This window comes from Durotheca rogersii (assembly GCF_024521655.1).
Source record: "Durotheca rogersii strain YMJ 92031201 chromosome Unknown GGS23scaffold_9, whole genome shotgun sequence".
In the NCBI taxonomy this organism is placed as follows: Eukaryota; Fungi; Ascomycota; class Sordariomycetes; order Xylariales; family Xylariaceae; genus Durotheca; species Durotheca rogersii.
Genome location: NW_026251240.1, coordinates 844,089 through 869,053, shown reverse-complemented (window position 1 = coordinate 869,053; position 24,965 = coordinate 844,089). Strand labels below are relative to the sequence as shown.

At 55.6% G+C, this 24,965-nt stretch overlaps 8 protein-coding genes across 8 annotated transcripts; 6 read left to right on the top strand and 2 right to left on the bottom strand.

Annotated features, from left to right (window-relative positions):
* Window positions 1-14: 14 nt before the first annotated feature.
* On the top strand, window positions 15-3,035 carry GGS23DRAFT_596641 (WD domain-containing protein; the record flags this gene model as incomplete). The annotated part of the gene is made up of 1 exon (XM_051518504.1): window positions 15-3,035. The coding sequence occupies one exon, from the start codon at window positions 15-17 to the stop codon at window positions 3,033-3,035; it is 3,021 nt and encodes a 1,006-aa protein (XP_051372175.1).
* Window positions 3,036-4,445: 1,410 nt separating this feature from the next.
* Window positions 4,446-7,257, top strand: GGS23DRAFT_535415 (Rgp1-domain-containing protein). The gene has a single exon (XM_051514765.1). The coding sequence runs from the start codon at window positions 4,567-4,569 to the stop codon at window positions 7,060-7,062; it is 2,496 nt and encodes an 831-aa protein (XP_051372174.1). The 5' UTR covers window positions 4,446-4,566; the 3' UTR covers window positions 7,063-7,257.
* A 512-nt stretch (window positions 7,258-7,769) lies between these two features.
* Window positions 7,770-9,007, top strand: GGS23DRAFT_535435 (uncharacterized protein). The gene is made up of 4 exons (XM_051514766.1): window positions 7,770-8,294; window positions 8,363-8,548; window positions 8,634-8,770; window positions 8,845-9,007. Exons 1-4 carry the CDS (start codon window positions 7,916-7,918, stop codon window positions 8,917-8,919), a joined length of 777 nt encoding a protein of 258 aa, XP_051372173.1. The 5' UTR covers window positions 7,770-7,915; the 3' UTR covers window positions 8,920-9,007.
* A 1,837-nt stretch (window positions 9,008-10,844) lies between these two features.
* GGS23DRAFT_567163 (uncharacterized protein) lies at window positions 10,845-16,881 on the bottom strand. The gene is made up of 9 exons (XM_051516315.1): window positions 16,791-16,881; window positions 16,633-16,738; window positions 16,233-16,559; window positions 16,139-16,167; window positions 15,926-15,974; window positions 15,612-15,864; window positions 15,085-15,554; window positions 12,944-14,918; window positions 10,845-12,846 (listed from the first exon to the last, which is right to left on the bottom strand). Exons 3-9 carry the CDS (start codon window positions 16,467-16,469, stop codon window positions 11,195-11,197), a joined length of 4,665 nt encoding a protein of 1,554 aa, XP_051372172.1. The 5' UTR covers window positions 16,470-16,559; window positions 16,633-16,738; window positions 16,791-16,881; the 3' UTR covers window positions 10,845-11,194.
* Window positions 16,882-17,189: 308 nt separating this feature from the next.
* On the top strand, window positions 17,190-18,339 carry GGS23DRAFT_596637 (RCC1/BLIP-II; the record flags this gene model as incomplete). Its single annotated transcript, XM_051518503.1, has 4 exons — window positions 17,190-17,346; window positions 17,439-17,552; window positions 17,618-17,825; window positions 17,892-18,339. The coding sequence occupies 4 exons, from the start codon at window positions 17,190-17,192 to the stop codon at window positions 18,337-18,339; spliced, it is 927 nt and encodes a 308-aa protein (XP_051372171.1).
* On the bottom strand, window positions 17,928-19,660 carry GGS23DRAFT_535321 (putative proteasome component Pre8). Its single transcript, XM_051514764.1, has 6 exons — window positions 19,487-19,660; window positions 19,399-19,418; window positions 19,242-19,292; window positions 18,585-19,187; window positions 18,303-18,532; window positions 17,928-18,160 (listed from the first exon to the last, which is right to left on the bottom strand). The coding sequence occupies exons 1-5, from the start codon at window positions 19,528-19,530 to the stop codon at window positions 18,414-18,416; spliced, it is 837 nt and encodes a 278-aa protein (XP_051372170.1). The 5' UTR covers window positions 19,531-19,660; the 3' UTR covers window positions 17,928-18,160; window positions 18,303-18,413.
* A 360-nt stretch (window positions 19,661-20,020) lies between these two features.
* On the top strand, window positions 20,021-22,259 carry GGS23DRAFT_567134 (uncharacterized protein). Its single transcript, XM_051516314.1, has 3 exons — window positions 20,021-20,527; window positions 20,638-21,531; window positions 21,589-22,259. The coding sequence occupies exons 2-3, from the start codon at window positions 20,746-20,748 to the stop codon at window positions 21,703-21,705; spliced, it is 903 nt and encodes a 300-aa protein (XP_051372169.1). The 5' UTR covers window positions 20,021-20,527; window positions 20,638-20,745; the 3' UTR covers window positions 21,706-22,259.
* Window positions 22,260-22,946: 687 nt separating this feature from the next.
* On the top strand, window positions 22,947-24,322 carry GGS23DRAFT_535038 (glycosyltransferase family 34 protein). The gene is made up of 3 exons (XM_051514763.1): window positions 22,947-23,405; window positions 23,474-23,901; window positions 23,963-24,322. The coding sequence occupies exons 1-3, from the start codon at window positions 23,120-23,122 to the stop codon at window positions 24,182-24,184; spliced, it is 936 nt and encodes a 311-aa protein (XP_051372168.1). The 5' UTR covers window positions 22,947-23,119; the 3' UTR covers window positions 24,185-24,322.
* Window positions 24,323-24,965: the final 643 nt, after the last annotated feature.

Below are 24,965 nucleotides of genomic sequence, written 5' to 3'. Positions count from 1 at the left end.
TCAATGGCGATAGGATGGCCTCCACTCCTTCTAGTCGGCTGAAACCAACCCCCTCGAATTCTCCCCACCTCACCTTACCCGTCCGATCTCTTAATCGCGGCAGAGCCTCCGTGGAGCCTCGCCTGTCCCTTAAACGAGTCGTCGGCACGACTTGTACCTCGCCCACCGGCTTCGACACCGTCGGCTCCTTGTTTGCCTACATCGCCGGTGGAGCCGTCGTCGTCGTCGACGTTGACGGCGCCGAGTATGCCCAACGCTTCTACAGAGCTCGCCCGACCGCTCTTCCCGTCTACAACACTTCCTTGTCGCCGTACTCTCCCTCGACGCCCACCGCGACGCCCAAAGCAAACGATAGCCGAAATAGGGCGTCATTGCGAGAATCGAGCTACGGCTCAGCTGATTGGGCCGAATCTCCTACCCCAAAGACGTGGACTAGCCGAGAGCGAATCAAGGCCGCTACGTGTTTAGCTCTCAGTAAGGAGGGCAAATTTCTAGCCGTCGGCGAAACAGGCTATGCTCCGCGAGTGCTCATCTACAGCCTAGAAGACAACTCATCCGACATCCCCCTCGTCTCCATTAGCGAACATGGGTTTGGGGTCAGGGCTGTCGCGTGGTCTTCCGATTCGAGATACCTTGCTTCTCTTGGTTCGGCCAACGACGGCTTCCTCTATATCTGGAAGATCGACCCCAAGACTGGCGCTGCCAGGTTGTTTCAGCAAAACCGATGCACGTCGTATATTCGTGGCATGATATGGGTGGGCAGCAGTCTAGTCACGTTGGGCGTCCGCCATATCAAGGTGTGGAGGATCGACGAGGCGCAGGTGCCTTCTCTCCCGAAGCAGAAATTTGCGGGAGACCCCAACACTGGTTCCCCGGCACACCAGAAGACGTTGCCGGGTCGGAACGTTTTGCTTGGCGGTCTAATAGACGCGACATTTTCGTGTGCCGTCGCCGTCGACGATACGAAGGCTATCATCTGCTCTGAGACGGGCGAAGTATGCCTATTCGACGACGCCGACAAGCAGATGAAGTTGACCAACGTCCTCGAGAGTGGATTTGTGACGACCTGCGTGACAATTCGTGGGGATCTCGCATATCTCGGCGGGAAATCGGGTCATCTCGCAACATTCGACCTGGCCTCCTTTGTGAAGTGCAGCACCGATGCGATATGCAGAAATCTTGGCTCGTTCGAGGGCCTTTTCGCCCTCGGATTTCTCAAGGAGAATATGGTGACGGTTGATGCCAAGCGCTCCATCCATATTTGGAAATTTGGCGACAAGCCTGATGAGGTGGACCTGAAATCCTCACCGATTCCAATTCCGGGACACCAGGATCCCGTTCTCGGCATCGAGGCGCTTGGCCGCCCGAATGCCTCCGATGCCGACTTCTACAGTTGGTCTGGGTCTGGAGAGGTCATACTGTGGGATGTCGAGGGCAACATCAAATCCTGTTTCAAGGTGCCTCTTGAAGAGGCTTGCTTCGATGACGAATCTGACCTGGTTAACCAGTTGGCGCTGGTGCGAGCCACCGAGGGTGGCAAGTTCTTCGTCGTCGGCGACAAGCTAGGAATTGTTAAGATCATCGACTTTTTGACCCTCAGGTGCGTGTCGTCCATGAAGGCGCACGCTTCGGATTGTCAGTCTATCGCAACCTACGAGGACAAGTCGAGATTTGTCATTGCGACCTGCGGCCGCGATCGCACGACGCAGTTATTCCGCCAGACGGCCAATGGCGAGTTCGAGCATTTTCAGACGCTCGAGTTCGCTTCCCGAGTGGTCCAGGTCATCGTGCCGTCGGCTGACAGAGTGATAACCTGCTCTCTCGATAGAACATTACAAGTCCACGAGTTGGTGACGAAAAACGACGACCCCAACGTCATGGCAGCCATTCATTTAAGAACTCTTCCCTTAAAATCCTCGCCGGCGTCGATGACGATGAATGCCGATGGGAAATCGGTATACGTGTCGTTATTGGACCGTTCCGTCTCCGCGTTTGACGTGGAGAACGGGAAACTTTCGAATACGTTCAAGTGCATCGACGAGAGCGGGATCGAGTCTGTCGTTTTGGAATCCCTCACGTCTCGATCGGCCACGGATAAGGAACCGGCATTTCTCCTAGGCATTTCCAACACGGACAAGTCGATTAGGATATATGATGCGCAAACGGGAGCCTTCCTGGACCGCGAGTGGGGCCACACCGAGTCGATTAAAGGCGTAGCGTTAGTCGAAGAGGAGGGTACACGGAGGGTGGTGAGCGTAGGGTCTGACGGCACAATCATGATTTGGGAAATGGACCTGCCGGATCGGGCGTGGAGCTCTACCAGTCGCGAGCCCTCCCCGGTCAAAGACGGCTCTACCCTTACTCGCCCAACACTTCGACGTGTGCTATCCAAGGCCGAGCTGGCAGAATTCCAACGGTCTTCGCCGGCGGGAGGACGGCGGTCACCTCCAAGGACACTCACGAAGAAGAGATCAGCTTACAACATGTCGTCCACGTCCTCTGCGAGGGCGCCTAGCTCGACAGCTCAGGCTAGTCCCACGGTAGCCATCGCCGAGGATACCCCGTCTAGGCGGCCGTCCACAGACAGCCGGTCCGGTAGTCCGCCGCCGGTTAGTCCCAAGACGAAAGTAAGGAGGCGCCCATCTCTGCCAGCTCTCAATTCGGCTAAAACGAAAAGCAACGGCAATTTGAGGGGATTCGGCTCCCTCGACACAGCTACGGAGCAAGCCTGTCGGACACTCCGGGCCTACCGGAAGAAATTATCGTCCACGGACCCCGTCAGCCATGAAATCCTGGCTGAACTGGACCAAGAACTTCGCCTCACCGCGGTCGCTTTGGGCGACAGGACCAACCGAAGCAAAGCTATGAGCGATACTATGCTTAACGGGCTTCTAGACCAGTACTCGGAGCGTCTCATTAATATGCTGGACGAAAAGCTCCGATTCGGCTTCCGATCGCACTCGGACCAGGAGCCCGATTCGCCTAGCAAGCGTCCCGGATCGTCTGGAGCGGGCTCCAGTAACAGCTCAGCGTAACTCGATACATATTTATTTCCTAATCTGTACTATTCGATTCGCCTGGGCCCGAGATTCGCAGCGCAAGGCGTGCACGGTGTCACGATGGTTAAAATCAGGTTGGAGGGGGGGGAGGCGGCGCGATGTTGGGAGGAACTCCTCATTCTTTCAAAGAAACGTCCCCATCCGAAGAGGAGAGGACGGTCCCGGCGTTATAGGATATGGGATTTCTGTCTGCTTGTTCGGTTAACCGACCGACTAACCCAACATGATACCACCTGGCAGGAGAAAAAAAAATAGGAGTTACATGGCATGCGCCGTAAGGGAGGTGTGCGCCTAGCGAGGGAGACCCGTACTTTACCCGGAGATGCTTTGTTTGTTTGTTTAGACCGAGGCACATGGGTGGAATTCCCTCTAATGGTATTGTAGCATCGTGGAATCGCATCAGGACCTAACCGACGATATGGGAGCAACTTATTCACAACCTATGCATATAAACAACCGCAGTGAGTCGAGACTGATCACCATCGTAGGTAGGGTAGGTAGGTCTGTGTGGCTATAAGAGGCAGCTTGGTTGACTACCTTTAGGTACTCAGAAAAACTCTGAGAAGATTGGCCTGATGCTCAAGTATGATCAGTGCCAAGGGCTAGGTATACATGTACAATGCCTAGGTACCTATATAAGTACCCGCCACTGGAGGCATTAGGTGGGTAGTACACCCCCTTAGAGTAGGTACCTACCTAAGGTGCCTACCTCTGGTAGGTAGTTAGTTAAGTCTAGGTAGGTACGTAGGTATCTTGCATGCTTTGGTCACTTACCTACCTAGGTAGGTAGGTAGGTAGCTACTTTACAAATCTTATCGAGTATGTACCTACCCAAAAGCATGTGCACAGGTAAGATACTATGAGGTATAATGGAAGTTGCCGCTAGGGCCACCTTCAAGCTTTGAAACTTGAAAAAAAAAAAGATACAAGATACTTCGGGGGATAGGTTTCGCCTGGACCCGGCTAGGCTTTGCCCATGAGAGAGCATGGGTCGCCCCAGCAAAAATCTAGGTCTGGTCGGTTTCCGCGCTGATCCTGTTCCCAGAGACAGACAGCTTTGACGCATCCCGTGTGTACCATACCAATCCCGTCCCCGGCGCCCCCTGCTGGTTGGCATCGTATCTGATAACAACACCTCACCCATTCCACCGTCGCAATAGTGTAAATCGCATCTGATGCTGCCGAAGGCGCCCGGCCATTTTCCCTCGGCGTCTTGAACCTCTCTTTGTGCCCAATGCTCCACCGTACCCGTACGAATCCGCATCCGACACGATAACTAGCCAAACCACGCCCCGGTACCGAACTGCTCCTGGCTCCATCCTCCGTCCTGTCCTATCCTGCCCATAGCCGCAGTGGACCGGATACTGCATCATCCCATCTAGACTCGGCTCGGGGCCGTCTCGTTTACTTCCTGGCTCAAGCCGCCGGCCGCCAGTTCCCAATGACATGACCACGACGATGCGGTTCCATACATGAGTCCTCCCCTTCGATTGGAAGGAGTGTCACCATGCCGCCTGAAGGAGTAGCAAGCAATATCCGAGTGTTTATAGCCTGGGACGACCAGACCGTCTTTTCCGGCGAAGATATCAAGTGCCGGATCACCTTCAAGAACGTCGCCCCGGGCCCGAACCAGGCGAGGCCCCCAAATCAGCATCAGCAGCCGCAGACGCCCATTGCCGAACGGTCGAGACAGCCGTCGCCTCTGTTGAGCCCGAGAACGAAACCGAACAACGGACTCACCCCTCCCCTCCCAGGACGGGGGCACCGTTCTACCTTGTCCCTCTCCGTACCCTCCGCCAGCCCGCGTTCGACGAGAGCGCCGCCGCAACAATGGACGCCGCCGCAGTGGGCCCCGGCACAACAGCCGCCGCAACGGCCGGGGCATGCTCACAAGCGGTCTCTATCCATAGTGTCGATAGGGTCGGCCGCGGCTCTCGAGGACCAGCCGCACGCGAATGTGGCACCCGCGCGGCCTCAACGGTCGGGCCGCGGCCACGGGCGATCTGCTAGTTTACAGATATCGCCGAGGGGCGGCCTGATGAATGGCCCGCAGTCCGCCGCCTTGCCGCGACGACCGTTCGGCTCTGAAAGCTCGCCCGTATTCAACCATTCCTTTCCCCCGTCCAAGTTTGGGTTCGGGAGACCATCAGGCGCCTCCACCGTACCCAGCACTCCCAGTTTTCTCGGCTCGCAGGCGCCGAAGAGAAGCCCCGGGCCAGTACCTGACTTCAAATTCCCTGTGGCGCAGTCGTCACTTCCGACCGAAAGTGCCGGCGGCCCACCTAACGCGCAGCTGAATGAGGCTTTGCCAATACCTGTGTCCGGGCCGGGGGAGGCTGTGAGTCTCCCGGCGCGCCCGAAGGACGCGATACCGACCATCACTGAACAAGCAATTCCCATAGCACGGATATTATCCACGACGAGTATTGCCGGCGGTACTCCTAGAAGTAGCGGCGAGTTCTACTCGTTGAGCAATAACTCGTCTGAGACGCTCGCTTCGGAATATGTAACAAACCCATTACTGAACGGACGGAAGCCGGCACACTGGCGGCGGGGCTCCGGCATGTCATTCATGAACCATGCGAAGCTTCCGGAGTCGTTAATGATGGGCTACGCACAAGTCCAGGGCTCATTTACGCTCGACGGGTCGCTTATTAATCTAGGCCCCTTCGAAGCAGTCAAACGGAAAGCTGTCTTGGGCGGTCAGGGGGGTGGCGTCATCGGCGTCGAGACCTCAAGGAGAACGACCGGGCTCCTAACCGGATTCGGCTGGGGGAGCATCAGCAATTCCATCGGAGAACTCCTCGGCGGCGGGGAACTGAGCAGCATCAAGCAGATGCGCGGCGTGGCAAGCTCCAGGTCCATTCCCCTCCTATCGACGCCGCAGTCGATATTATTCGTGGATCTACAGTTGGGCCCCGGCGAGAGCCGTACGTACGAGTACTCTTTCAAACTGCCTAAAGGATTGCCTCCGACGCACCGCGGCAAGGCCATAAAGATCTCGTATAGCCTAGTGATTGGCACCCAGAGGCCCGGTGGCACGAAAGAGCAACAGGTACGATCGGTTGACGTTCCCTTCCGCGTTCTCGGGAGCGTCAACAGCCACGGTGAGATCCTGGGCCACGATCTCCTCTCGCCTTACATCATACTTCGCGATCTTGCGAGGGTGCAGCTGCTTGATAAATCCTCCCATCCCGTCCCTCTGAAGAGAAGCAAGCCCGAGCGTCCCGAGTCGACGCACAGCGGGTTTTTGGCGTACGTCGACGAGCTTCTCAATCGACCTCATCCAGGCATGGGGCTTCTGTCACCAACCGCCGCCGCTCCGCAATCCCGGCGAGCTTCTACTTTCGAGGAGGCTACGTCGGCAAAGGAAGCGATAGACCTCGCCATTCTCCGGTCAAATCTTTCGTCCGAGTCCGGACAGAGCAGCAACCGTTTTGAGATAGCCCGGAACGGGCGGCGTGTCGGCGTTGTGATGCTCGCGCGGCCGGCCTACAAACTAGGCGAGTCGGTGACGATGGCCATTGATTTCACCGGGGCCGAAATCCCGTGCTACGCCATCCACGCAGCGCTCGAGACGGCAGAGCGTGTCGAGCCGACGTTAGCACTCCGGAGCGAGGCGAGCATTCATAGGGTAACGCGCAAGGTGTACGGAAGCTCGAGCGAGGCGACGCTTTTCTCGCGCAGGATCGTCTTCAACCCTACGATTCCCATCGGAGCAACGCCGGAATTCATCACGACCGGGCTGAGCTTGGATTGGAAGATCAGGATCGAATTCGTAGTTCCGTCGTCGGTGAGCGCCGACTCACAGCTCATCGGCCCGCACCCGCTGCTGGAAGAAATCTCCCGGGACGATCGGGGCGGGCTCGTGATGGTAGCAGCGGAGAATCTCGAATGCGAGAGTTTCGAAGTGGCCGTACCCCTGAGGGTGTACGGCGCAGTGTGTAATGGACTGGAGCGCCTCGAACGAGACGAAGCACAGGAGGAAGGCCTTGTAGTATAACTGGGGTGACCGGAGACGGGGGAGGGGGTTATCACCATACGTGTAACGGACTAGAAAAAGCGGATACTGTGACTAGGAGAGGAGTAAAAGAGATGACGGCTTTCATTTCTTTCCCACCTGAGACGTCACAGCTGGTTATACGCGGTTATCAGGATGAGGAAGGGAACCGACTTAACGACCTAATGGAACGAGACCATAATTCATGTGCCTCTATTCACTACCATAATACTGATGGCTCCCTCGAGATGTGCTGGTTAGTCCGTACATGAACCTACATCGTCTTTTTACGAGTGGGTGTTCCAGGGAGGAGGAGGCACTCGGAAGACAGGGCTGACGGCTTGTAGCTCGACGGCATAGCCATATATATATCTAACTATCCCCTGCTCTGGGATGGTGGCTTCGACATCGCTATACTTAGTCGTATCTCTTCGACGTGTCATCTTATTCGGTCGCCCATGGCAGCCCCTACGCGTATGCGTGTACGTGTGTACGTGTGCCCTACGCGTGTATACACCGCGCGGCACACACCTACACTGGAAACCATCTGGGACAGCAATTTAGGTTATGGTTTATGATTCACATAAGGTCACGTTACGATTTAACCTCTATTTATTGAATCTAAGCCTTTGACAACATTACATCCGTCCATCCATCCATCCCCTGAGCCACCTCCATCTGTCCTACCACCCTATTTTCTAATACCCATCCTCTTTACCACTCCTTTCTATGAGGCAACTTTCCTCCGGACCACAAACCCGGCCCAACTCATAGCCGCAATCTTCCCGTTTGAGCAGACTGCCATATCATTAAAAAGACATTCACCCGAGGTTCAGAGCGACTCGCCAAAGGGAAAATGGCCATCATCCCTGCGGTCCCCGGACTGGAAGTCACAATCCGTCTCAACGGTATCGAAGCAACTGAATTCATTGATCCGGATTCCTTCTACGTCTCGGACGACAGCCAGAACGATACGATCATTACTGGCAGGGTTCTCGAATATAATAGCACCGGAGTCTCTGTCCATATCAAGATCACTGATGAGTACGAATGGGACCTCTCCGCCAACAGCCTCGACGTCGCCGTCTACATGAACGGACGATGGGCTAAGGGCACCACGTGTGGCAAGGCTGATATCCAGCACGGTGACTGGGAATGTGAGATGTCTTTGGTGGATACTACCCACCATATTGGCAGTACTCAAGAGGATTTCAAGTCTTCTCTCATCGACTCAGGTGAATACCATCGTCAAATACCATCCTAAACTTCACCTATGACAAGCTTGCTAACTCTGGGGACGCAGCAGAGAATATTAATGGAGCAAAGTACACGGGAGCCGTCGAAGGACTCGAGAAATCCGACATCATTGAGGTCAAAGTCCAGAAAGCAGTTGGAGAGTCACACAACGACAACGTCCACGCCCATTCTCCTCTCGCGGTCCCGTGCGGGTATTCTATTATCACCTTTCTATTCTCATGCCTAACCAGAGGTAAATGACTCATAACCCCGAACCCCCTCCCCCTTTCTGCTTGTAACTTTGCTTGACACCTCGTTAAGCTAACGTTTTGAAATAGAGGCTATTATGCGTATGGGAATCATCCCGCGCCCTACCTACCCAATCCGCAAAGATCCTTATAGCACCACTCCTGCTGCCCTACAGGGGCTCTCGCAGGAGGAGATTGAAGCCCTAGCATTAGAGATGCTCCAGCAGGTAAGACCAGTACATCTCATAGACCTAGCTATCGTTTGAGAACCCCTATGTTACATTGTTAGTAATGCTATCAGTTCCTAACTCGAGCCCCAGAAGCAGGCATCCGCTATCAATCACGAGAAAGATCGTGTTGGGAGAGAAGATCATAATCTCGATACTACCCTACAGGAACACGTCACTCAGTACCACGGAGAAGACAACAATGGCCTTTCTCTCGAGAATAAGGGCATCAAAGAGAATGATTCCGGCAAACATCCCGCCCCGGACACGCACGTCAGAGTAGAGAAGGACGAGGCTCATACCAAGAGCCCAGAGATCCCGGAAAATGACACCGGCGACGTTGACTCGAACCACCACGACCAGGCCCCCGTCAGATGCGAGCAGGACGACGATGCCCGCAGCCCAAGCTATTACCCAACCTCACCCCCTGGGCACTTCTTCTCCACAAGCCCCTTCCCCCCCTCATCCACCGCTGTCACCCACCCCGACAGCGACCGCGGAGTCGCCGACGGCTGCGAGTGCCCGGACCACAACTACTGCGACCGCGGCATGCGGGAATACAACTTCGGCAAACACTGGTACCCCGTCCGCGTCCCGCGCGTCGAGAAGGCGAAGGAAGAGGAGCCCGTCGCCCCGCCGCGCCCCGCCGGCGGGAAGCGCGCCCGGGACGACGACGACGACAACGACGACGACGACAACGACGACGACGACGACGAGGGCCGCGGCCGAAAGCGGCCCAACCTGTTCGATCCCGAGGGGGACCAGGCGCGGCGCGAGCGGTTCCGGGAGCGGCAGAAGCAGCGCTGGCGGGAGCGGCGGCGGCGGCGCCACGCCCACCCTGACGGCGCTAACACGGCCAGCCGTGCCTCGGCGGCGGCGGCGGTCCCCGGGCGGCGGCGGCGGCGGTTCGACGCGTCGCAGCTGATCGACGCGTCGAAGTGGACGTGGGCGGAGAGGACGCGGGACGCGTCGCGGACGCCGCCGCCTCCGCCACGGCCGCGGTCGCCGGGCGCGCGGCTGCCGACGGTGAGCCTGACGGCGGAGCAGATGCTGTTCAGCCCGACGGCGCTGGCGCGGGCGACGGGGCTCGACGGCCCGGGGCTCGGCGACCGCGGCGTCGTCGTCTGCCAGCCGGCCCACCTCCACGAGCTGCCCGAGCGCATCGGCGCCGGCTTCAGCCGCCGCGGCGACTGGTCCACGCGCCTCGGCCGCGACCGCGACCGCCCCCTCGACTACGGCTACGGCGGCTACGCCAACGGCCTCCGCTACGACTACCTCCACGAGAGGTTCCCCTCCGACTCTCGCCCCCCGCCGCGGGAGGGGCGGGGCGCAGGGGAGTAAGATAGGAGAGGAAGAGGAGTGAGTAGAGAGAAGGAGAGGAGGAGTGAGGAGGAGAGGAGGGGGGACTAAGGGGGGTATCACGATTGCGGACTGTTACGGGGTTGCTTCTTTTTTCCATTTCCTTCCCCTTCCCCCTCGGGCCCGCGACGCGACCTCGCGACTTCTACGCACGCCAACAGCGATCTTACGATATATCTACCTACTACCACGACACCTGCCACCTCCCTACAGGCGTGAGGACACACACACAGGGGGATACCGGGAAAGGGAAAAGAAGCGCGGTCGCTAGACGGGCGGACAGAGAGATGGGACGACTCCTGTCTGCTGGTGGTGACGAGCAAAAAAAAAAAGAAAAGAAAACGACTATGACGAGATTACGAACCACCGTGGTTGACGGCGGCCGACGACAAAGAAAAATATTTGATACCCTGAGATGCCCTCGAGAGCGACCGTGGCCGGTGATGGCCAACGATGAAGAAAAAGATTTGATACCCCGAAATGCCCGAGAGAGAGGTGAGACGCCGCCGATGCCTAACGCGTCTGAACCTGCGTCGCGACAGCCTTAACGCGAAAGAGAACTTGGATTTACACCAGGGGCGAGGGACTCTTACTCGCCTATACCCACGCGGTGTGAGATAGCGGCCGGATATACCTATAGCCAGCTTAGATCAGTCTGCTGGAATACTACGCTGACTTCCATAACTGAAGTATTTAATGTGCTCTTCCGTATGAGCAGAGACGAGGTAAATAACCAGTAATTACGAGTGTATCCAAGTTAAAATGGTACGTAGGTAGGCAAGCCTAAGTCGTCTATCTATCTATCTATCTCTAACTATCCATCTCCCCGATATCCCAACCTCGTGACCTGCCGTAGATCATCGCGCGTAGTATCCATCAAATGCCCTCGAATCAAAAAAGGTAAAGTAGGGAAAGTCAGAAATAAACCTTGGATATCCATCCATGGGCGGCGTGGCCAGGGCCCTGCCCCCTTCCCCATCGCCATTTCCGTCCGTACCGACGCCTGCCATACTGCTTCGTAACCAGCATATTCGTTACTCGGCTCGTCCGCGTGTCCTCGGTAAATCAGAGCGCCGCTCCCTGCATCACCACATCTGGCGTCTCCTCCTCCTCTTCTTCTCCCCTCTCGTACCTCTCCCTGAGTATCCTGTAGGCCGCGTCTGCCGCCACGGCCTGTATCTCATCGGGGGTCGCGCCCCTGCGGACGATCTCGACGACTACCTCGTCCCCAATCACGATCGTGCAGACGAGCTTCTTTCCGCCTTTCACATCTCCCACTGCGTCTTTCTCTCCGGATATCCCCGAATCCTGAGTAGGCGCTCCTCCATCTTCTTCTTCTTCTTCTTCTTCCTCCTTCTCCTCCTCCTCCTCCTCTTCTTCTTCTTCTTCTTCCTCTCCGTCCCCTTCCGCCCCGCCCTCACCACCGTTTCTATCCCGGGCCTCGCACCGGTACTCGACCGTCAGGCCCCGCTTTGCCGCGAGCTCGCCAAGCTGGTTCTTGGGGTGCCTCACGTCTGCATCGGCACCGGCGGCGAGCAGACGGCGTAGGAACGGTACGACGCCGGCGCGTTCGGCAACCGCGGCACACGCCTCGTCGCGCCATCCCGCGTCGCCGTCCGCGCTCGCGTCGACCCAAACGGCACCGAGCACACTTTCAAACAGGTCACTGAAGAACTTGGGGATACGCAGCTCCGCGAGAGCCGCCCATGGGTAGGTGTATTTGTGACCATTCTCGACGTTGCTGTGTACACGCTCGATCGCCTCCGCGATCGGCTCCCGCCTTGCCGCGTGCCGTGCCGCGGCCCTGAGCTGTGTCGCCGTCATCGCCGTCGACACGTGCCGCAGGAACTTGAAGAATGCGATCGATTCCGTGTAGGTGGAGATGATGGGGTGGGCGGCGATCTTAGCCCTCTTAAATCTGTGGCTGGTCGGGGAGAGAGGGGTGCTAGATGTGCCACTCTTAGTAGAATGCGAAGCCGACGGCGCGGGGGAAGCACGAGACCCCAGGGAGGACGAAGGAGGGGGAGGGATCCTGGGGTTGGATACGTTGGTGGCCTCCTGCTCGGCGGTCCATTCCATAGTGACGAAGCCAAGCAGGTCGGCGTTGACGGTTGCGACACGGAGGAGGTGCATCTCGTTCTGGGACAGGTCGAGGTCAGCATCCCACAGGACGCGCGTGACGATACTGTCGAGAACAGCGTCGCCGAGGAACTCGAGGCGCTCCATGCACACACCAGCTGCCTCGATGAGGCCGAAAGAGGCGTGCGTCACCGCCTCGACGAGCAGGTTCTTGTTGCGGAACGAGTACCCGATCAATTTCTCGAGCGGTTGCAGAGCCGGCGGGAGCTCACTGCTTTTGGCAGCTTGCTTGAACAACGTTCTGCCGGCCTCCTCGAGGCTGAGCCACTTCACTTCCGGCAGGAAGATCTTGAGGCACGTCATCGCCTTAGCCATCCCACCGTCAACATACGCAGCCCCAACGAGTGCCTCGATAACGTCCGCGAGTGTCTTTGTCGACATTTCCCTCTTCTCGTCCGCGTCAGCACCCGCGGCCTCACATAGGTCCTCCACGTAGAGCGGCTTCCATTTCGCGGCCGTGAACTTTCTCGAGAGGATGAACTGGTCCAGGTGCGTCTCAACCGCCGAGCGGCACAGCCTGGAGTTGGACACTATGGTAGTCTTTATGGCGTCGAGGTATCCTTCAGGATAAAGAGGGTCTGAAAAGATTCAGTTAGAATGTATGCGTATATCTCCCCCTAGAAATCTCTGTTTTGGTAGATTTCGTATTTGTCTTGGGAGGAAGTGGTGACTTACGGTTTGCGGTTACGGTAGCCGTCGCTAGCATCTTGAGGATCGAATCGCCCAGGAATTCCAGTCTCTGGTAATTTGTCGGTTCGTTAGCCGCCGGCGAGCTGATCGCTGTTACGACTAGCGAGAGATCCGAATACTGCACATCCTTGAGGATGGTCTCGCATAGTTCGATGGCCACTAGCTGAACCTCTATCACGTGTGTGATCGAGGGAATGAGGGTGCCAAAATGCACGCTGGAAACGTCGATACCGTCCACCGTACAAAGGTGCATGGGCCATACAATCTGCCTCGATTTCTTAGAAGGCGCCGAGGCTGTTTCCGCGAGCGGCCGGAGAAAATCTCTGCGTTTTGGCCACTTCTGGAGCACCAGCCAAGGTTGATCGGCGGGTTCGTCCTGTAGTTTTTCAGGTATCTGTACAGCCGGGTCGAGAGAGGACAGCCGGCCCTTGAAGAAGCCAATGTTCCCATAATGGTAACGTATGACGACCGTGTCATCGAGAGAGGCCTCTTCGATATGTTTTTGGCCAAATAGCACTTGGAACGGAATCTCTCTAGTCGGCGACCGAATGTGAAGGACTTGCTGAGCATTCTTGGCTGTCAAGTTGCGATGTCGGAATGCTAGGTCGACCAGTGCTGGACTTTGATCGCTGGAGAGATCGTTTGGTGGCACGGTCTTCATCTCGCCCACTTCGATCGTCCAACAGTTGGAATGGTCCCAGTAGATTGTGAAGGGCGATAACTCTGGGAACTTAATCGGTAACGTACAGTCGAATTCGCACATCACACTGCCCTGCTTGCCTACTAGGCGTAATCTACGTGTGTATCTCTCGGCTTGGTGGCCCCAGGCGTTCGCAACTCGAGTCCAGGGTCTCCATTGCGGACGAACTTCAGCAAGCGCAGCCCTGGTTTCAACGTCTCGCAGGATTTCGTCTCTCACGGGCAGCAAGTTGTCATTGACCAGTCCCGCCTCGTAGATCGCCTTAAAGGCGTGGAATGCAGCGTCTTTACTAGCATTCTTCTCGGAGTACCACGTCCACTTGCTTTCTGCTCTTCGGAGGTCGGGGGGTAGTGACATCGGCAGGACCACGACCGCCCTGATTTGCGGGGGCCCTTCTCGAAGGACATTTTCTTGTTGAAACAGATAATATGGCTGTGATTCGATATATTGTCGGCGCGAAAGCCCCGCGCATAAATGATGCAAATGCGACTTCACTTGGTCGAAATCTAGCTTAGCTCCAGTTGCCGGTACATACAGGGGCTCGATGTCTGCTTGTTCGGATTCTTCAAGTTCTATGAGCTCCTGGACTTCTCTCATCTCATCTTCGTAACGTTTCTTCATCTCTTCCTCAAGCATGGTCCACTTGTTAACCATGAACTTGGGGTCACCTGTCAGCAGGATGAGCTTCGACTCCTTCATCCGGGCTCTGCCGCGCCTCTGGATAAATGCCTTCAAGTTAGCTGGTTCGTCGAAACAGATGACCATGTTACAGGCTGGGACGTCGATGCCTTCTTCTAGAACGCTGGTAGCTATGAGGAGGTTGAGCTGGCCTTTTCTGAATTTCTCGAGGTCCTCGTAGTTATTCTTCGCAATGAGATTGCCTAGGTCTACCCGTTTCTGGCCGTTATAGGTATTTGCGCCGACCATAGTGCCGATCCGGAAACGGCTCTTTGTGGACGGGTGAAGGGATAGCATATGTGACAGGACTGCTACTGTCGCGATTTCGCGTACGAATATGATACCGATCGTCTCCTCGTCGGCAGGCGAGAGCTCTCGCACAAGGGCTTTAACCTTTTCGGACATGCTGATCCGAGAGATATCCTTTTCGAAGGAGGGGGGCGTTGAAATATTAATCTTTAACAATGCCTCTGCGAGATACTGCTTCTCCTCGACCCCCAATTCCTGGAACCATATGTTGTTTCCCTGGGTGGACTCGAGCAACCGCTTGACGGACATGAATATGAAATAGTCCGCGGCCCACTGCAAACCGCAGAGTTAGCTAGAAATATCGCATGTCAAAACGGGGTTGGAGCTGTATTGGATAACAGGGACCCTGCTGCCTCAGCTTACAGTCGACGGTATCGTCTGTGGTTGCCTAGGAGGAAAGCGGCAAAGTCCACAAGGAGGCAAAGAACAAACGGCTTACCGAACCAAGCTCTCTCTGCATCTCTGTGCTCTTGCGCAATAACGATTCCATATACTTGAAGGTATAGGTGTCCCTCTTCTGTAAAACTCGTTGGAGTGAGGCCCGGCCGCGCTCGGTATTGTCGGCCTGTAGCCGAGTTACGTACGGGTCTTTAAATATGACCAAGCCGTCATATGCGTCAGCGACGCTTTTCATGGTGTTAGTATGAGGGATGTCATAAGGAAGGGGGTACATGACGCTGGTTATAACCGGCCGCTTGACTGTGATTATGAGCTCCTCTCGGTGGATGGTTGGGCTCTTGCATATGGAATCTAGCGTATGTTCTATGCGCTCTAGGCCCCTAAGATCGGATCTCATGACGGGGCTTGCCGTAAGACCAAGTATCGACGGGACGGGGAGGCTCGCGTCCTTATTGTCGCGATACCGATCCATGATTTTCTTGCCCGGGTGCTTGCCGACGCAGTTGTGCGCTACTATATGTTAGCTTCCACGAAGCGGGTTCAGTAGGACAGCGAGGCCGTACTTACCTTCGTCAAATACTATCAACGATAGCCGATCAATAGGCACGAATCCGTGGGAGACTGCGTCCAGGAGAACCTGATAGGTGGAGATAACGATGCGAACGTTCTTCAGATAGTCATTCCACGTACGAACGTCCGACCAAGTGTCAACGCCGTCTGCGCCGCTGAGAAGCTTGATCTGAACAGACTGGATCTGCGATCTGAGGACTCCGAATTGCTGCTCGCACAAAGCGACAGTGGGCGCTAGAAACCACACAACCTACACGACACTGCAGTCAGCAACAACGTGCAAAGGTACCTACGGACGAAGCAGGGCTTGCCTTATCGGAAGCAGGCTTGCTGAGCTCGGCTTGAATTCTGAGCACCGCGCTGAAAGAAGGCTATAAGTATGTACGTGTAGGTGGAGAGATAGGGACTTGCGAGTACATGCGATCACACGCGCGGGGACGAGACAAAGAGAGGGAGAGGAGTTCAGCCATGACTTTGCGGACTTCAGGCCAACTCGATGGGCGGCACTAGACGGACAGACTTACACCTGTGTCTTCCCAGTTCCCGTTTCCATCTGTGAAATACTCGTGTCAGGCCAAGGTGGTCACACAGAAGATAATTGGCACAGTGCTCTCCTACCGCAACTATGATGTTGCGTTTGAGGCTCAGCTCAAGCATCTCAAGCTGGTACTCCCGGGCGTGTATGACTACCGGATCTTGGGCCTGCTCTTCGATCTCGCCGGCCTCGGGCGGCTCGGGAGATGGGAGGGTCGGGTCTTCATAGCTCTCGGTGGTGACGGGCTCGAGGTCCGCCCCCTCGCTTGAGTCGTCCGAGTCCCAGTCGACCAGTAGCGGCGGGTGCTGCGTCTCGTGCATTGTCGCTGGGGCGGTGAGGGCCGCAGACTCTCAGCTGGGTAGACTTGGGGCGGGAGGAAACAAGACGGCCAGTTATATCGTCGCTCCAGGCTGGCAGGCGGGCGGTGTCCGCGCGTAAGTTATGGGTATATGCCCTACACTGGGTATGTGGGTGCCGACTTACTGTGCGCCTATAGAGGTGGTTATGCCGTATACCGAGCTCGCCCGCTTATATAAGTATGTTTATGCTCGATTCCCAACTTCCTCTCCCTGTTTCTTGTTGGCTCTCGCTTATCGGCTTAGGTTAGCTTGCCTTATCGAATAAGAGTCGGGACGACTTACTCTCTCTCTCTCTCTCTCTCTCTCTCTCTCTCTCTCGCAGAATTCCTGAGAAGCAATAGTAGTAGGCGCCCAAAAATCGTCATTTATCATCCCGGGGGTGAATCACTCGTATCCTTCCGTTTGTGTCGCAGCCTGACAGGTACCCTATAACAGAACCGGTACGAAGTACTTGTCCAGGCTCCAGCCTCACCTTGAACTGCGTCCTTTCAGTCCCACGAGAATTAAATACAAGAATCGATTGATTGGCGGAGCTGTCGAGAGACACAGCACAGGCACAGAAAGGGAAATTCTTGGGAAAAAAACAACTACTCCTCCCTCCTTGGTTTACTCTTTGGTCCTCCGTAGGAGATGCGCACAAACCCCTATGATCCGCAGTAACTCGCTTGGACTTGTGCCACTATGGAACTGCTTGCTGCCGGCTTCAATGCCTGGCGCCAGCTGCAGTTCGACGGCGGCGAGGACGCATCCGCCGAGCCAACCGATCTAACGTCTTTTCAACCCATCCTGACGGACAGGAGCATCGAACGCCCACGTCCCCTCCTATCCTGCACTTTCGGTATGTCTGCTCCCCTCCGAATGCCATGTTCCCTACTATATATATATATGTCCCTATCTATATTCATCGTTGCGTTAATACGGGCCTCTCAGCTCGGACTGCCTCGGCCGTGCGACAAGCGGGCTTTGTCGAAGACACCCCGAGGTGCATCATCAACGAGCTTCTCTCCTCCGTAGCAGCTATTTCCGGCAATGGCCTAGTAGCTGGTAGGTTGAACAGTTCGTAATTCTAGCCGTTTGCCTAGCACACGTCGCGCTCATTCAAGGAGTAGAGTACGATGGCCGCGATGCTGTTCGCCAATATCCCTCGGCGCCTGGCGCGCGCTTGCAGGACCAGCAAACATTCCCCGCAATAGGTCGAATAATCCAGCTGGCGGCGTACGAGACGGGCTTTGCAGCCTTGTCGCAGGACGGCCGCGTCTGGACCTGGGGAGATGAGCGCTACGGTGCCTGTCTCGGGCGGCCGATAACGCCTTCGAGGTAGGTCAGCCATCGCTTCTCTAGGAAGGCGAAGATTACGGGGTCTCATGCGTACGTCTCTGTTAGCCCGGCGGAGAAACCCGGCCCCGTAGAGGAGCTCGAGGACTTGCCGACCGGTAGAATAATAAGGATCGGCGCGGCGGGATATCTACTCCTGGCCTTGACCGAAGGGCATGACCTCTACGCTTGGGGCGGCTATCCGGGTCGGCGGGGGCTCATCGATGATTTATCAAGTAGCCCTGCGCCTGTCGTGGTGGAGGAATGCGACATAACGGATTGCGGAGTCGGGGAATCGCACATAATCGTGCTTAGCTCGGAGGGAGACGTATATGTCACTGGTAACAATACTAATGGTCAGCTCGGATTGCCTGCTAGTGAGGCGTCGTTATTGTCGTCGTCGCCGTCGTCGTGGACGAAAGTACCCTTGGTTCTAGGGGAAGGGCAAGTTGTTGTTGGTGTAGAAGCGGGGCATCGCACTTCGTTCATCCTAACCAAGCATCAATCCCGTGAATGATTCTGCCGCATTCAGCCCTCTATGCTATTCTATGATACACGTGAACTCATGCAAAAATTAGGCCGTGCCGTTGCTCAGAGATTCGTAAGGTAGTCCTCGATTTCCTGCGGGGTGAGCTTTCTGAATCGCGGCCCGGTGGCCCCCTGGACACCCTCCACGCCGAGCAGGTGATCCGCGGGGGGACCGACGATACCTCCAATCCGTTAGCTAACCCTCTCGGACGGGGTCATTTGCGTCATGCTCACCAATCTCGATTGTCTCCCCGTTCATCTCGCCCTCGATCGTCTCCTTCAGAGTTAGGAGCGCAATGTGCACGGCGTCCTCCAATTCCAAGCCCTCGGTGTATCTCTTCTCTAGGAAGGTCTTGGCCGTCGTTGCGCTCTTCCCGATAGCGGTGGCCTTCCAGGGGAAATAACTTCCCGACGGGTCGACCTGGTAGAGCATGGGGCCACCCTTCAGAATGCCGCCGGTCTTACCTGACGGCTTCTTCTCGCCGCCAACCTCGCCTTCAGCAGGTAGCTCCTCGTCTGGCAGGATGCCTTCGTCCCACCCGGCGATCAGCAGACTGACCCCGTAGGGCCGGACACCACCGGATTGCGTCGCTTCCTGCATCACACGCGCGACGTCCTGCACTAATATCCGAGTAGGTGGGTACTCGTTGTAGATCCTCTTATAGCCAGTGTGGGATACTTTCCGAGCCCTATCCACCAGCACCCGGTAATCGGGGCCCATACCAGAATACACCATGCCGATGTTGGGGGTGATCAGGCTGACCTTGGACAAGGAAGAGGGGTCTGCGAGAGGCGAAGACGACTTCTTCTCAGTTGCAAGGACAATCCCATTTGTCGCTACAGCTATCAGCGAGGATACACCCAAGCCTATTTCTCAATCGACCTACTCACCTTTAATGCCCAGGGCTGTCACGCCTTGGTTGACCGCGTTCAGCGCATACTCTAGGGAAAGGTTAGCCGGCTTCACGACGAATCGGAAGCGCAAGCTTCTCTGCGTTCGAGCGCTAGGTATTTTCCCCTTCTTTTTCCTTTCGCAGGGCTGACATACCAATCTGGACCAGTTTTCCGCTGGTAGGGAATTAGCCAGGGCTAGAGCGCTATAGGCGGAGGGACGCTCCAAGGGAGTGAGATTTTACCTAGGGGAGAAGGTAGTCAAGGAGAATGAGTAACGGTCCGCCATGACTGTGGTATGATGCGAGCAGACAGAACTGCAGGACGGGTTCGAGAGACGTTCAAGTCGAAAAGGCGGTTTGGGGTGGCTTGGGCGGCGAGGCTCCTACTACTAGGTAGGATGTCCACTGTCTATATCCGTAGCTGAGTAGTAGACTGTAGCGGTAGTAGCGGTAGTAGCGGTAGCAGTGGTAGCAGTAGAGAGGGAGACGGGAGGGAGGCAGATGGGTAGGGACGTGGGGGACGAGCTGTGTGTGGAGAGCTACAGCAGATGCTTGCCAGGCATCGCGAGTTTGCGCGTCAAGAGGCCTGGAGCTTGGTTCAGGTACCTGCCTTCCACTGCTTAGTAGCACTGGGCCGCATCCTGTGGGGGGAGTAAGCAGCCCATACCTATAAAAAACCGGCGGGGCACACCAATCCGGATTATCTTTATCCGCACTCCGACCCCAACGGAGACTCATCTCTTTGTAAATGAGAACCCCCTATAACGTACTTCAGCCCGTTAGGTATATAATAGGCAAAGAAGTGGGTTCAGTGTCGATAAGGATAGGCTATGTACCTGCGTACTTCATATGGATTAAATTCTACCCAGAGCTTCAAATCTGCGACTGATAAGGCCCGACCCATTTCCAGTTCTTGAGGCTGCCTCCCGATCCCGATCCTGTTATGCCGGCTGGCAGTCTTGCATCTCACCGTTGAGACAACTAAGGAAGTCGAGCGCGCGAGTTGGATGCTGGGCGAGTTCTTCAAGGTTGGCCAGTCGTCGCGATAGCACAGTGTGATTCTGAACGCCGCAGCCCCAACCCCGGCTTCCACAGCTCGTTTGTTCCTTATAAATTACGATACCGTGCCATTCCTTGATCCCATTCTAACCTATGCCGAGTCTTTCGCCAATACCGGTCTAGCTACCTCAATCCGGCCATACGTGTTCTTTGTGTCGCCCTCTAGACAACGGTCCGCGGTTTTAGACATACGCATTGTATGCGAATCTGATGAGTTTCGTCATGGTGAGGAAATTGCATGGCATCCTCGGCTTGTCTGTTCTTGTCTGCATATTCTCCCAGCCTTGTTCTAGTCATACCCCCCACGAGTTTCCCTAACACTAGCTGGTACCGAGACCGATAATCGATTCCATACTGCATCTTTCGACCCTTACGCCTAATAACAGTATCCATCCGAGCACGAATCGCCCCATCGCCCGAGTGGGAGTATTACGCACGCCGATATGTCCACCCCCGAGCATCCCGCGGGCGCCGACCCTTCCTCCGCAACCGCGACCGGCAGCGACCATCCACGAGGAGCGGAGCCGCAGTCCGAAGGGGACCGACGAGGAGCTAAAAGGCACATTCGAAAGTGCTGGATCTGCCATGATGAAGTTGAAGCAACATATGAAGAGCAAGGTTTCCTGAACGGCTTGCGAAACCGCCGCCCGAGACGACGGTATGTCACTGAGGATGGCGACCGGCTCATCAACCCGTGCCACTGCAAGGGGAGCATCAAATACGTCCACGAAGGTTGCCTGAAGATTTGGATGAATCAAAACCCAGATGCATGGAGGTGCGGCCGATGCCGTTACCAATATCGGATGGGAAGGTTTACCTGGGCTCAACGGCTCCGAAGCCCCATCCTGACGTTAGGGTTGACTATTCTCATCCTGTGGATCACCATTTTCCTGCTTGGTTTCGTAGCCGATCCTATCCTGAGCTTGTGGCTTGATCCTCTCGGCACCATAACAGATTCTGTGGTGTCTAGTCACATTATGCTAGAAGACGACATCGATCTGCCTCTGGATAGAACAGGTTGGTTCGAACACTTTCTAAAGGGGTTGTTCTCGCTAGGCCTGCTTGGGTTCGTGAAAGCATTCCTCATTACGAGCCCGTGGCAGTGGTGGAATCTACGGACGAGTGGGATAATTGGCGGAGGGGGCCGCCGCCGTGGTGGAACTGGGCGCGACCGGGTGGAGAACATCAATCTGGTTCTCGTCCTTATGGGTGTGGCTACATTTCTATACGTACGTTTCGACTTGGATGACGGCTCGCAGCCGCTAGTTGCTGACTGATCCCCCTAGACCGTGTGGAAGACGACCCGGAAATGGACTGAACGCACTCTTGATCGCGCAAGCCAGAGGATTCTGAACGTCCAGGGCGACGATGATGATAGCGATAGTAGCGAGGAAGACAATTAGCCTCGAGTATGAGACGAATTAACAAAGCCGCGAACGCATTCCTATGATCGAATACCACGATCGAATGTGGTGGTGTTCGTCCACGGTCTTGCAACATTGCCACGGCATTCCCACTTTCGAACCAACTTGCACACTCTTAAGTTGCCTTGAATTTTCTCCTCCATTTCTTGTCAACTAGTCTGTGTGCAAAGATTGATACCTTGTCACGGTCCGGCGGGCGAAGGCGTCTTGCCCTCGCCCACATACAGACCGGCTCAAGGGCGTCAGGATCTCCCCGCCCACTGCCGCCGGCTCTTTCTGAGCCAAGCTGACTTGGCTAGCCTTCTCCGTTACGGATACGAATTCACAAGGCGCGGCCGGGCATTCTTCGACACAGACGAGCATATGTAGCTGCACATGTAGTGTTTTCATTGGCCCATGTACCTACCCGGCCCCTTTATTTGGATACAGAATGCGCCGATATACGTAGGTTCCATGAATATAGAAATCCAGTCCAGTCTACTACTATCTGATTTTACCTGCCTGAGCAGGTAGGTAAGTTGGGCAAGGCACCGGCCTCTACCTACCTCTTTATCTGTTAGTCAATGTGCTAGGTATCTACGGGGTTCCGTGCAAGAAGCCTCGGTGACTGCCTATCCATCACGGAACGAACCCGTTACTCGTATACATCCGTGTTGCCCGCAACTGGGTTAGAGACATATCATGCATCAACGGGATTCCGCGGTAGAAGGTTCAGTTCGTGTCATATACTCACTGTGTACCACTTCCGAGGACTATGCATCTATAGTGTATATCACATCCACCGGGTGCATATTCCCTACCCACATATGTAATAACACAAGTAAGAAGGGACCCAGTCTAGGATCAATCTTGTCATTTAAAAAGTGCAGCCAAAGTGAGATTCGCGTAATTTAGCAACGAGCAATTACTTGGGTGCGACTTTGCGATGTGTCGAAATCGGGCGTGGTAGCCATTCGTTCGGAACCTTCGTTGCCTAGCTGGATTCCGATCTCCGACTTCATTGATGCACTTGATGCGACCCGGATCACCACACCCCTTGTCCGCATTTCTCCAATCCCTCCGTCTCGCACACGCTCGTCTTCCCAGTCGCTTCTGACACCGAGTCCTGCGCTGCCCTGCACCCGCGCGCGCCCCGTACCGGCCACGTCTTTCTCATCGAGACATCGAGGACAAAGCGCCCGGTGTCCAGCCCAACACCCCGAGAGAGCCGACGGCCCACCGTTCGCCGTCCATCACCCGACGGTGCCTGCAATCGGGGTAGAGGACAACGACGTCGTTACTACGCACCGCAGTCTAGCCCGCGTCCAGTCGTCCACAGTCGACCGACAGGCCATCGTCGGTCCCTCCTCGAGCATCGGATACCGAACAATCCCAACTCGCACACGTTGCCACAATGCACTACGCTTATCCTCCTCGGAAAAGCTCGAACCCGCCCCCCTACCTGCCCCGTTCCTCGCGAATACCCAGGATACGGAGGGGCCATCTGAAGCCAATTGTGCTGGTTGGGGTGATAATCATTGGATTAATATGGCTTTTTTCCGGCGGCTCAAAACAGGCGGGGCACACGATATCGGGGAAACCGCCGGTCGTGTTGGTGACGGTGTTTGACGATAGGAGTGACGATTCCGTCTACAAACGAGACACGCGAGAGAACAGGATGCAGTACGCAGAGAAGCATGGTAAGACCGTGAACACGAGCAGCTCTCTCCGCTCGCTGTTTAGCCTCCGGTCCCTAACCATTGAGCAGGATACGGCACATTACTTGCAAAGACTACCGATTATGACCTCGGTGGGTCGCCTTCATCTTGGTCGAAAGTTGTGGCGATGCGACACGCCCTGGCCAAATACCCCGATTGCAAATACGTCTGGTATCTCGAGCAGAACGCCTTCATCATGAATCCACACGTGAAGGTGGAGGACTACGTGATGGGCGCTCGCAAGCTCGAAGCCAATATGATCAAGGAACTCCCTGTGGTTCCCCCGGACAGCATCATCAAGACATTTTCGCATTTGAAAGGAGACGACGTCGAATTTGTCATAACACAGGACAAGGAGGGTCTAGCCCCAGGTAGTTTTATCATTAAGAATGGCGAATGGGCCAAGTTCTTCCTCGATACGTGGTTTGACCCTCTATATCGAAGCTACAATTTTCAGAAAGCCGAGACTCATGCTTTGGTATGTCGATACTCTAGCAAGCCGAAAAGGGGCGAGAGGTTCTAACCAAAGGAAAACTTAGGAACACATTGTTCAATGGCACCCGACAATCCTATCAAAATTGGCCATCGTCCCACAACGAATTATTAATGCTTACAGCAGCAACCTCCACGGCGAGCAGTACAAGGACGGGGATATTGCGGTCGTCTTCGCTCGCTGCTCGAACGCGGCCGACAAAGGCTGCGCGAAGGAGGCCGAACGGTTCACGCAGCAGTGGCGAACGTCCTTTTCCAAGGCACGATAGGATACGCGATGATATGTAAACGAACACGAGCGTTTCGATGTAGATACTGAGATCCCAGCTTCGCGGCCACGAATAAAGGAAGGGGGTGGGGGTTGTCATACCAACATGTTATAGGCGTTTAAGGAGCACCAGGATGATAATGTTCTCTAATCAGGTACGAAACCACGCGGGCCTCGGCATTTACACAGGTGTTGTGCTTATTTGGAGAGGATCCACGATGAGATGCCTTTCCGTGCCGTTGGGTGTGTATATCCCCCCATCCCCCTCCACGACCGGGTTGAAGAAGGAACCAACAGCACGTCCCGGCGTCGAACTCGGCAGCTGAACAAATGCCTCGATACGGCTCACCATACCACTCGACCGAAAATATGTTGCAGGTTCAGACGACGACTCACGACCTGTCTAACACGAGAAATTGTAGCTGGAAAGGCGTAAAGAGAGACAGGTCACATTTCGAGACAGATAGACAGTATGGGCAGTCGTGGGCAGGTCGCGGGTTGATGTCTGTCCATGGTGAGGGTGGGGGGAGTCAGATCCGCGGCAGACAAGCCTGTCTGATGGCCACATAGGCGAAGGGTTTGTTCTGTTAGTTTATATACGTATATGTAGTCCCCCCCCCCCCCGGCCGCCGAATATATAAACACCGTGCTATTGTTGCATTGACGGTAGCAACGGCAAATCCTCGAGCTCCGTCGGTTACAAGCCGACGACGCGTTCTCACGTTCGCCATTATCTACCCGTGCATGCTCGGAGTGGCAGCGATTGGCAATGGTAGCAATCA